The sequence below is a fragment of the Phragmites australis genome, chromosome 9 (assembly GCF_958298935.1).
Source record: "Phragmites australis chromosome 9, lpPhrAust1.1, whole genome shotgun sequence".
NCBI classification, from domain to species: Eukaryota; Viridiplantae; Streptophyta; class Magnoliopsida; order Poales; family Poaceae; genus Phragmites; species Phragmites australis.
The window spans coordinates 5574812-5587224 of record NC_084929.1 but is presented as its reverse complement, the minus strand read 5'-3'; the positions used below and the strand labels follow the sequence as shown (position 1 = coordinate 5587224).

At 48.5% G+C, this 12413-nt stretch overlaps 1 protein-coding gene across 1 annotated transcript; it reads right to left on the bottom strand.

The window, feature by feature from the left end:
- Positions 1–5732: 5732 nt before the first annotated feature.
- LOC133928535 (LRR receptor-like serine/threonine-protein kinase GSO1) lies at positions 5733–9087 on the bottom strand. The gene has a single exon (XM_062374923.1). The coding sequence runs from the start codon at positions 8896–8898 to the stop codon at positions 5998–6000; it is 2901 nt and encodes a 966-aa protein (XP_062230907.1). The 5' UTR covers positions 8899–9087; the 3' UTR covers positions 5733–5997.
- Between the last annotated feature and the right edge of the window lie 3326 nt (positions 9088–12413).

The following is a 12413-nucleotide window of genomic DNA, read 5'->3' as shown; positions in this document are numbered from 1 at the left end:
TTGTCCACCTATCACATTTTTATTTCCTTAGCAATCGATCGATTTGATAAACTAACTAGTACTTTTATGGAACCAATTCTTTGTAAATATCAGACTAAAAGGAACAAACAGTAACAGGTGTTCATATAATGGAGTCTAAAGAATATGAGACCCATTGGCCATTGGCTTGGCACGATGAATTTTTCAGGTGACAAGAGGCAAAAAGCCAGAAAGGCGCCAAGGGTGGTGTCAGCAGGTACGCATGGAGAAGAAAAGCTGCATGCGGAGACCAAATGGGAGAAAGATGGAATAAGATGTGACCATGAACTGATGCCTGATTTGCCTGCAAACTCCATCAAAAAAGGTGCAAAGTGTATCAAAAGTTAGCCATGGAAATACCTGATGGGCAAAGCATGAACTCTTGTGCTAAACTGCTAGATGCAACTGGTTGGTGGTGTCTGATTGATGCCATGTAGACTGTGCAGCCCTGACATGCAGATGGCAGAACACCAGGGGTTATCAATTTTTCTTTTTGTTGCTGTTGCACAAATCATCATAAGAATGTTTTGGTAGATTAGATGGATCTTAGCCGTCTCTATTGCCCAAGACTGAACAGCTGCCAAGACATGATTTCTCTGTCATGCAAGAGGATTTCTGCTGAATTTCACCTTCAGAACCTCAGTTGCATTCTAGTATGTTTTCTACAGAAATGGTAAAAAGGTTTCCCTACAGAAATGATGTTTTCTGCACAACCACGTATTCCATTTCGCGTGGCCATTCAGTATAATTATAATTTTTTGACCAACGGTATAATTATGTTCAGAACGTACCACTACTATTACTAATACTTCTACTGCATTACATTTACAAACGGAGTGGGGAAAAGATAGAATTCGAATTTAGTGGAGGAATGTGTCGTCACCAGAGATCTTGAAACATCACTTCTCCCGACAATGATTCTGTCGTCGAATCATGCAGTCCATGCATAGCATACAGAGCTCACCATTGGAACAAGACGACAGAAACTTCAACTATAATCGATCACAAATAAAAATCACTTGAGTTGAGCTCATCGAGGCAATGAATTCAGGGAGCAGAGAGAAATCCCTGATTTTCTGCATGTCCTCAGATCGCGGCCAGGAGACTGAACTGTAGCTTCCTGAAATCATGAACGGGCGAATGAATGAATTGATGAAAGGAATCGATCGGGCAGAAAGCGATTCAGCAGAAATGAATGCAGTGAGATGCTTTGGCGTGCTGCTTGCATCTGGCACAATCGCATACAGTGTGCTTCTTTATAGCCACAGGGTGAGTCTGACCCGAAACTGAATGCTCCGTATGAGTACTAAAAGAGATGAATGGTGTTTTATCAAATATTTTCTACTCGGATGATATTCTCTTTCGTTTCACCCAACCTACTTAAAAAAAACTTAAACGGAAGCAAATCTGAAAAAAAAAAACAAGTTACAACGCAAAAAAAATCATAGCTCTCATAGTTGTATATAAATCCTAAGTTTCAATGAAACTCAATCCACGAGTTATTATTATAAAATAATTACAACTTGAGGAAAGAAACCTTCAAATCAAAGACAAGATCACCGGTAGAAGAAATTTTTTAAATTGATGATCTAGAGGCAAGAGAATTCAAGACCTAATTGTATATATATATGTAATTTTTTTTCCTCTAGCAACAAGAATGATTACTTCTCGAGATGAGAAAATTTCAACTCAACAACCGGAACAAAAACACAACCAAAAGAGAAAAACTCAAAGCAAGGGAGCTAATAGCAAGAGACTAGAAGGGGATAAACACGAGCATCGTAAAGAACAATCTCTTCATTTTTTGCAAAGAATAGCCCTCTTTTCGGCAAATTATAAGATATTTTCCTCACAAAAAGCTTTCACCTAATCTAAAGGCTAAACTCTCATTTCCTCTCTTCTAAAATCTATCTCTCAAATCTCAAATGGCCGGCACAAGCCTCTCACACAGCCATATCCCTCTATTTATAGGCCTAGGAGGGTAACTTAGCCCTTAAATTTTCTTATTCCCAAAATATCTCTTTTTCAATGACCTCGTACCTATCACCAGGGTATTTTGGTCTATTTTTGCTCCGTCCATCGAACGGCCATAACTTCTTCATGACTTAGCTTCGTCTCAACGCAAACTTCGCGATGATGCCACGTGCACTCCATCCGTCCACGATTTTGAGGTCAAACTGTGCGAAGCCACATTGCACGCTTCTCAAAGCGTGACTCATTGTCACTTACTTAAGCCTTAAGTAAGTATCTCGGTGTCGACACGTGCACTCTATTTTGCGATCTTGACCGCCGGTAAGTCTTTTCCACTCCCGATCCCTTAGGTAGTCTTATCACTTGCACCAGTATCCCTTTCGCTTGATTTTGTCAATACGCCATCTTCATCAAACCTTCATACACATTGCTTGGCTTCCACGTGCACAGCTAGGATCAACCTCGACTCTGTCCGGCCTCCTCGATTATCCGGCATCAAGCACCTTACTTAGTCCCGATCATCCCATCATCAACCTTCAAGTTGTATCCATCACCTGCACAACATAGGATAAGCAAACATGCATAACATCATTATAGATTAGCCAAAATCAAAATCTCCGTTAAAAGAGACATCGCACAGAAAACGTGAACACCGGATGATCTGGTGTTCACTCCTCTTGAGCGTCGGACCATCCGGCGTGTTTAACCCATTAGACCAGGCATTTTGCATCTTGTCTGAAAATATTAGTCCGGCGTACACATCAACTCATCACCGGACCATCCGACGCGTGCATCTCAACTTTTTTGCATCTCTCTGCATCAAAAGGAACGGCGAAGCATCCGGCGTACATGTTGCTGATCGCCAGACCATCCAGAGTGTAGAACAAATCCAAACACGCTTTGCAAGCACTTTGTACAAATTAGTCCGACATGCACTGTTGTCCGACGCCAGATCACTCGGCGTGTACTTCACCTTTTGCTTCTGAATTAAAATGCTCCGGCGTAAAATCTTTCTGAGCGCCGGACCATCCGACACGTTCAAATGTTCCAATGCCGGATCATTCGATGTGTACAATTTTTCTAAACTCAGAGACAAAATGACCAACTCTATTTTTCTTTACAACTTAACTTAGTTATGATCATACTTGCAGTACATACATATGTTCATGCAATCTAACAAATCATCAAACCAAAACAACAATATTATTAATCACTTATCACAAATAAACTAAGATACATTTTAACTCGATTTCTCATACTATTTCACAAGTTCAGAGGATAAAAACTTAACAACGAACCGTTTCTCATCTATATGCATTTTGTACCATAGATTTCGCTTAGATGTACAGCTATTCCTTTCTGAGTATAACCAACGAAACTCGCAAAACCTCAGCGACCCCTCATTCTTGATCGACGATTTGAAGCGTTGATTTTCGATCGGATTAGCTCTAGCTTGCCACGAAAACAGAAACTTCTGCAAATTTTCTTCAATGCTGCACAGGGTGTGAGGACCAGGCATTATCTCCAAGTGTACTGGAATTGCTTCACCATTCTCTCACCAACCTTTAGCTGAATGTACTGTGCCAAATGGCAAGAACGGCTGTACAATGTTGTCATGGTGTTTAAGAGGAGAGTGATGATGTCAATGTACCTTTTAAAATCTTTGTCAGAAGCATGAGTGTACAACATGACCTAGCCGCTAGCTAGGACACCTAAAGAAAAACATGGCCGCCAGCGGCAGCACCTGGTCAGTGATGGGCAAGTCAGCACTGAGGCACCATCGAGCACAATTCCTGGCAGATGAGAGCGGCTTATACCTGCCATATCCTTGGCTGCCTTGTGTTTAGAGATCTCAGTAGCTTTCAGCAGTCAGATAAAATGAATTCCGGTCTACCTGCTGAGGTTCCTGACATGCATGCAAGGCTATGAAAAGGCTCGGGCATGGTTTTTTTTTTTTGTGTTTGTTGGTGCACGGAAGTTGTACTTCATTATTTAAATGAAAAAACTCAAGCTTGATATGCTGCTCAAGAAAAGCTCCACTAATGCTTTGATTAGACCTTGGCTTAGAATGGAGCTCAAGCCTGCAACCAAGGTTATGCTATCTAGTTTATGTTACTGAGCTTCTCTTGCCAAGTTTTCATTATCGATCTAGTGTCACTAAGCTTACTCAATCCAAGATTAGCCTCATTCAAGATTTGATCAAGCCGAGCTCAAGCCTAGCTGGGCAGCACGAAACCCTGGAGCTTAGCTTGTTAACAGCTTTGCTGACATGTCATATGAGAGGAATGGGTGGACCTGTGCATAATTTATCCCATGCTAAGAAACCAAATTGAAATGTGCTTTAATTTATGTGTGATAAGTGATTGATAAGTTTGTCGATTTGGTTTGTCGTGTTTTGGATTGTGTGAGCTTGGTTCACTTGAAATTTAGTTCAGTCTAGATTCCGAAAGTTCAGCCCAGAATTCGAAACATCCAGCCCAATCAGAATCCGGAACTTTCGGTCCCAATCCCAAACTTCCGGGTGAACCAAAATTCGAAACTTCTGGATTGATACGAAAACCAGACAGAGAGGGGTCACCTGGAGGTCCATCTGGAACTTTCTGGTTCCACGATTTTCAGGGATTCGGTTTAATATGGAATGTGGGGGTGAGTCTTAGATTGGTTTGCTGTGGAATTTAAAGTTCGATTCTAACCATAAGACCCACCTTTAATTGGATCTTCAAGTTTGATTTTTTATTTTTGCGCTGGTTTTTTGTTCTAGCCAGAACTTCTGGTCTAAATTCGGAACTTCCGGATTGGTGGTTCTGTACGTAATAGAGAACCCGAAACCGGAGTCTATCCGGAGTTTCCGAGTACCCAGAACTTCCAGATTCAATCCAGAACTTTTGGGTTGATCAGTGAGTTTTCCACTGCGTTTGGATGTTTTGTATTATTTTTGTTGTGATCCATTTTTGAGGTGCATTGGGTGACATAATAGGAGAAAACCATTAGTTTCAAAAGTAATTTGTGAGACGTATATTCACCCCTTCTAGTCACCGTTCTAGGTCCTACACATATGTAGCCCAACAATATCTTATGGCCCATAACTAAAAAAAATCTACAGGGTGCTTGAGTGTTTTCCCAATCTCTAACATTTGATTTATTCTTCGCTTCTCCACCCTCGACTCCTCCCTCCTCTCTCTCCACTGCCGCTCAATGCGCCACCTTCCTGCCACTTGCTAGCATCACCCCCGGCAAGCCCTTGCCTCACCCTCTCGTTTTTCGCCTCTGGTGAGCTTCTCCATCGTGCTCTCTCCCCCGTTATGCACTCATTTCCCTTTCCAGAGGCTCCCATAGTTAAATCTACCATCATCGCCCACTGCCTCCTAATCTCTCTTTATTTACATTCCACACTGACTCCACCATTGCCTCTCCACACCCCCAACCACTGCCCCCAACCTTTCCTCTAAGCCCACACCCACCCCCACCACCTGAAGCCATGTCTACTCAAACCCTAATCACATAAAAGCTTCGCTAAAGTTAGGGAAGCCCTACCTTAACATGGATCTTGGAGTCTTTATCTAAAAAAAGCATGGATCTTGGAGTGGAATCCGGTGTGGAGGAGGCAAGAAACAGTGAACCACTTGATTTTTTTTAGCAAATTCAAAAAAATATCGTGCGGCCAAGATTTCCTGTTAGGCCAGGTCTCCTGAAATCTGTTGGGCCTCCTAGTAGGCCCATATCCACGAAATGGGACGCAATCAGATGCGTATACAAGATCAACAGATCAAGCGACTGCTACTCTACCAGCTCTTCCCGATTTGCTTCGCTCCAGTTTCCAGCTCCAGAGCAAGAACACACGAAATGAACATGGCAGATAATTTGAAGAAACAATCACAATAGATGAAGAGGGGATCGATTAAAGAAACGACCATTAAGGCATTGCTACACAAACATTTCAAGCAGGCAAAGGCATCATAGATAGAGCCGGCATGCAACGTTCGCTACTTGCCACCGACCAGGTGGCGGCTAGCTCTTCGCGGCGCCGGCAGCCTCCGTCGACTTCCCGTGGAGCACGCTGGTCTCCGACGCCGAGCTGTGCTTCTCCTCGGCCGACGACACCGGCGACCCGACCTTCCAGTACTTGCCGTCCCCGGCGCCCCACTTGCCGCTGCCGCGGCTGTGCACCGACTCCTCGCCGTCGGAGCTGGACACGGACACCGCCCGCCAGTTGCTCCACACCCTCAGCATGATGTACAGCAGCGCCACGCACACGACCGCCGAGACGACGGCGATGCCCGACACGATGACGGCCACCTCCGTGCCTGGCAGCCACCTGGACGACGACGGCCGGCAGGGTGGCAACGGCGCGCCGCAGAGGTCGTTGCCGACGAATGACGCGGCCGGGAAGCTCGACAGCGCGGCGGGCACCGCGCCCGAAAGGAGGTTGTCAGACAGGTTCAAACGGTGCAGGCTCGTGAGCTGCAGCAGCGAGGACGGTATCTGCCCGTCGAGCCTGTTGGATGACAGGTTCAGCCGCTCCAGCTTCACGAGGTCACCGAGGGACGCCGGGATCTCGCCGGACAGCCTGTTCCGACTCAGGTCCAGTATCACCTGCAGCTCCGACAGCTGCCCGAGCTCCGGCGGGATTGTGCCCTCCAGCGAGTTCTCCGACAGCCTCAGCTCGTACAGCTTGTTGCACCGCCGAAGCGCCGGCGGTATGGCGCCGGTGAGGCTGTTCTTGTGCAGGTTCAGAACGTTCAGAGATGTCAGCCGGCCGATCTCCGGCGGGATGCTGCCGGAGAGGTGGTTGTCGCTGAGGGACAGCTTGAGCAGGCCCGAGCAGTTGCCGAGGTCCGGCGGGATGTCGCCGGTCAACGCGTTCGACGAGAGGTCGAGCTCGCCGAGGGACCGCAGGCCGCCGAGCCATGAAGGGACGCTGCCCGTCAGGCTGTTCCCGTCGAGCTTCAGATGGGTGAGCTGCGCGGAGTTGGAGAGCTCGATGGGGATCTCACCTGAGAGGTTGTTGAACGAGAGATCAAGCATGTGGAGGCGCGTCAGGTTGCCCAGCTCGGCCGGTATTGCACCGGCGAGTCGGTTGCCCGCGAGCTGGAGCCGGACCATGTCCTTCGACCACGCAACCGCCGCGGGGATCACCCCGGAGAAGCAGTTGTTCGTCAGCACCAGCACAGAGAGGGAGCTCGAGCCGAGGAGAGGAACGACGCTGCCGGCGAACCGGTTATGCGCAATGTTGATCGCCGTCAGGTTCTTGAGCTGGAACAGCGACTCCGGCAAGGGCCCCTCAAGGGAGTTGTTGTACAGAGTGATCACGCTGAGCTCGGTGAGCTGCCCGAATGTCTCCGGCAACGGGCCGGTGAGCCGGTTGTCTGCCAATGCCAGCGCCTGGAGCCTCTTGCAGTCTCCAAGGCTCATCGGGATGGGGCCCGACAGATCGTTCTGCCGGAGCTGAAGCACGGCCAAGTTCATGAGGTTCCCAATCTTTTCAGGGATAGGGCCATGGAAGTGGTTGCCGAAGAAATCCACCTCTTCCAAGCTCGTGCAGTTGGCGAGCTCATCAGGGATGGCTCCAGACATCTGGTTCTCGTAGAGGAACAAGAGCTTCAGCCTCTGAAGCCTGCCGATCTCCGGCGGGATTACGCCGGTGAGGCTATTGTGGTACAGAGACAAGATCTCCAGGTTGCTCAGGTTCCCTATCTGAGGGGGCAGAACGCCGGTGAAGCTGTTGTTGTGCAGCGCAAGGTTGACGAGGCCCGAGAGCCGGTCAATGCCCGGCGGTATGGCTCCGGTGAAGCTGTTATTCGACACGTCGATGGACTGCAGAGCACCGCAGTTGAGCAGCCTCTCGATGCCTCCGTTGAGGTTGTTGCCGGAGAGGAACAGGTTCTCCAGGCTCGAGTTCCCGGTGCAGAGGTCTTCATGGAGGGTACCCTCAAGCAGATTGTCAGACAGTACAAGGAACTTCAGGTTGTTCAGTTGTGATGCAGAGATGCTTATCTTTCCAGAAACGTTGTTGCTGGACAAGTCCAGAACCTGCAGCTGGCTCAGCTGGTTCAGTTCTTCCGGAATGGCGCCGGTCAGGCTGTTGCCGAGCAGGTTTAGGTACGTCAAGCTGGAAAGGTTACCGATCTCTGCCGGAATCGCACCGGAGAACTGGTTATTTGCTAAATTCAGAGACTGAAGATCACTGAAGCTGCCAATGAACAACGGAATATTGCCTTGCAGCCTGTTATCAGCCATTGACAGAACGCGCAAACTTGAGCAACCGGCGAGCTGCTCCGGGATACTGCCGGTGAGGGTGTTGTTGTCCAAGACCAGCTGCTGCAGGTGCATCAGGTTGCCCAGCTCAGCAGGAATGGTGCCATTCAGCTGGCAGTAGGCCAGGCCTACCGTCTCCAGCTCCGTGCAGTTGCCGAGGTGCGGCGGGATCTCGCCGTGCAGCCTGTTGTCACCGATCCTGAGAACTTTCAGGTTCTTGAGAAGGCCGAGCTCTGGCGGGACGGTGCCGGTGAGGAAGTTGGAGAAGAGGAGCAGCGTCCTCAGGTTCTCCAGCATGCCCAGCTCCTGCGGGATCGGCCCGGTGAGGGAATTGGAGGACAGGTCAATGAACTCGACGGAGATGAGGCTGCCGATCGCAGGCGGTATCACGCCTGACAGGCCGTACCCCGACAAGTTGAGGCCTGTAACAATGCCCGCTCCTGGTAGGCACGTCATGCCGTGCCATGAGCACACGTCGGCCACCGGCGACCAGCCGGAGAGGACGCCCTCAGGGTCAGTGAGGCTGGACTTCACTTGCAGGAGAGTAGCAGGAGTTGTGGCTGGTGTGGCTAAACATACAGGTACAACCAGAATGCACAAGAACAGGGATAGAACAAGAGCAAGCAAAATGAAGCTGCTCTGCTTGCTAGCCATTGCTAAGGTGGTATCATGCAACTCTGTAAGCTAGAGGAAGTGAACTCACAGGATGCTACTCTGGAGATGAGTGTATAAGCTTCAGTGCTGTGGTGTGGCCGCTCATGTGCACAGAGTAGGAGCCCAAGCTGCAGAAGGAAAAAAAGAGTTGTCAAACACTACCTGCTCTGTGTATCACAATCAGGGAATGTGCTGGATTCTTAGTACTGAAAATGCAATACAAGCCAAATGAGAAGGTAAAGCAGTTCAGAATGCTCAAATTCAGATACGGTATTAGTATAACCGGCATAACTTTCAATAATGCAGAACTAAGCAACAGGTATTTTAAAGGCTAATCTTGCTGCTTTGACTTGTTACCCTAACTTCTTCTGTTTGATTTGTTCTGACAAGAACGAAAAAGTTGCTGGAAATTAGTTAATTATGCACTTAACAGAGTGTACGTGCTTAAACAGTTCAACTGCCCCCTTGATTTGGTGGCAACAGAACAATTAGATGATGCTTCCAAGCTTGATTGAATATTTTTCTTGCCCATTTTTAGTGACAGAAAAAATAGTAGCACACTCTGTTCACCTCTTCCAAAGTCATTTATCTGACTCTGCAAACAAGTAGATAGATAACATGGAAATTTCTCCTCGGCAGCGTAATTTGGCATGCATCCACTATTGGGAGACAAAGGAACTCAGCAAGTAGTGTGCAACTATGCAGTATGGATCAGGAGAACATACTATCAGATAACTGAAGATAAATACATATAGTTGTACCTGATGAAGAAAGAAATATACCGTCTATGTATCTGGATCTATCACTGGAAAGAACCAATCACCTCGCGAGCTAGACCCACAAAGTGGCTTTTCAATTATCAGGAAGAGGGAAAGTGACTTTTGCTGGGGACTGACACTGACAGAATCGAAGCAGCAAACCACGGGACGAAAATTTCAAAACAACTAACAGTAACCACCACAATAGTTCGAGCCAGGCCCATCCCAGGCAGAGCTGCAGCAGCATGCACGGCATGGGACTCACCAGCTCGCACTTTCCTTTGCTTCCTTCAGTTCAAATCCACACAGAACTCAAGTGATTCCATGGATGGGGCAAGTCCATTCAGATAGGGACAGATGGCTACCTGGTTATCTACTAGTGGCCTCTCGGTTCTCATTATGCACAACCACATCCTCCTTTCTGGTTCAGGCTTCAGACTTCCTAGTGGTGGGCCAGCTTTGTGTAGCCATTTTCAGCTCAGTTATTCACTCAATGAACTGCTAACCCACAATGCTAAGGAATAACTACATTGATGCAAGTTTTGGCCTCAACCTTCCTGTCGGCTCGGTGACATGAGGACAACGATGTGCTGCTGGTGCAATGGTTGCATCATTGGTCCGACATTGACTTTCTTTGACATCCGAACAATTTAGTACTGGTTCTTGATTGATCTGGGGTTGACTTGTGCCTCCTTCACACTGTGCTCTTGCTTGTACATTTCTCACCTGCTTACCCACGGGATTCGGAGTTGGATAGGACATGAGTCAAAGGACAAATGTAGGTTCATAATAGCCTGTCATCTGTTCTAGCTTATCTCCAAACATAATTTTCATTCAAGTCCTAGAAAGAGCTATGTATTTTAACATGAGATATCGTAACACAAGATAGTTTAAGCTAAAATCACGGAGCAAACATTCTTGAACAAATGAATGCGTCCATTTAGCATGTATTAAAATATTCACGCCAAACTGACATTCCATACTCGAAATATGGATACAGGAGTGTACTCGAAATATGGATACAGAAGCGCTACCCTCATAATCTTCTCTGAAGAAATAAATATATTACTATATCTAGAACAGTACCTGTATCATAAAAAAAATGAAGTTTGTGTCATTACAATTGAATTACAACACTCCATTCCATTTTTTTACAATCATAGAGGACGACGAATATGATTAATAAAGATATTTTCTTTGTCATAGGAAAACTAGAGAAAATGTGGAGAATATAAGATACTACACAAAGAGGAGCCCTCGCCACCGCACCGACTCCTGCAGCGCGTAGATCACGGCCGGATCTATGGTGCCGAGGGACGGAGCTCCCCGGATCGATGCCTCCACCGCGGCCCACATTGCTCGTGGGGCGAAGGTGCATGCAGCGTTGCTCGTCGGCCATAGCAGCGCGCCGGGGTCCTCCCCATGTTGGAGCCCACGGCTGGAGCCAGGCAGGGGGAGCTAGAAGGGCCCGCCGCCCTCTGCCAGTCGCTCACCACTGCCCATAGCCTGGCTGTCGAAGATCCTCCTCCTCGCCCGTCACCACTCCTCCTCCCCGACTATCGAAGCAACTCTCCCCTAGCCACCGCAGCTCCTCGCCGATCCAAATCTGCCCACACCGTCGCTCGGGGTTCGAAGCAGCCCGCCAAATCGGCGCCAACTCGGATCCTGTCGTTGTTCTCCTGGTCCACGGCACCCGCCAGATCCATGCATCCTGGATCTCGTCAACGCCATTGGGAGTTCGGGCGTTATCGCCAATTCAGATGGTGTCGGATCCCCATTTCTTTTGTAGGGCCTACACTACTGCGCCTGATGGGTTGAACGACGAGGGTCCCAACTGTGGCCCTGGTGCAGGGGGCTACCTAGGGCCAGCCTCACCTAGGAAGCCACCAGACGCTCACTCCTTTGTCAGGGTCCAACACCCTCTCCATTGCCTGAGCCCAAGACCAACACCTACCATTTGTGGGAACCCGTCGCTCACCGCTGTCGTCTCCCTCACTGTCACCACCAATGTGGCCTCCTCCATCTTCACTGGCACTTCCCACAAACTTTGTCGAGATGTCGTGGGTGCTGGTGGGTTTAAACGGTCGCCATAAGCAGGATACATCTTTGCGCCACGCCGAGCAATCATCACCACTATCGCTCAAAGCTCATTCGGAGCGCAATCTCACTTTCGAGAAATGAGCTCAAGGCAGATGTTACAACTACCTTGCACGCAACCATCAAGTCAGTTTCTGCTGGCATGTCTTTCGTTGCATCCGCTGTCAGCGCTCTAGGCATCGGCAGCAGCAATGTCGCTCTCGGTCCATTACTCCTCCTAGACCGCATGCTCCCTCCCCATCACCGAACCTCACCGTTCGCAGCCAACCCGAAGCTGGGCGGATATCGTGGCTATGATTTCACAACGTGATGTCGCTCTGCATCACCGGTTTCACCTCGAACCTTTGCTAAGCATGACAAGGATGCTGACTCCTTCCACCATGACAGGGGAGGTGATAGGTGCGGATACTGTTGTCATGCCCCTCAGGACTCGACCGCACTAGACCTTCAGTCCGTGCTTACGCCTCTAGTGCAGACGCTACGCTCTGAGCTCCAACAACTGATTGCAACCTGCTCGAGAAAGGGGTGTGCCCTCTCAGGGATGAGGCTTCTACCATCAAGATGTGGCTGGCATGTGTGGCCAACCAACTAGAGCATGTGGAACCGCCTAATGAGGACCCCTCTGATGCTGACATGGATGGCCTCTTTGGTCCTTGCTCT

Bases quoted from the DNA above. Each gene is read 5' to 3' on its own strand.
- LOC133928535 (XM_062374923.1), bottom strand. From the start codon at position 8,898: ATGGCTAGCAAGCAGAGCAGCTTCATTTTGCTTGCTCTTGTTCTATCC.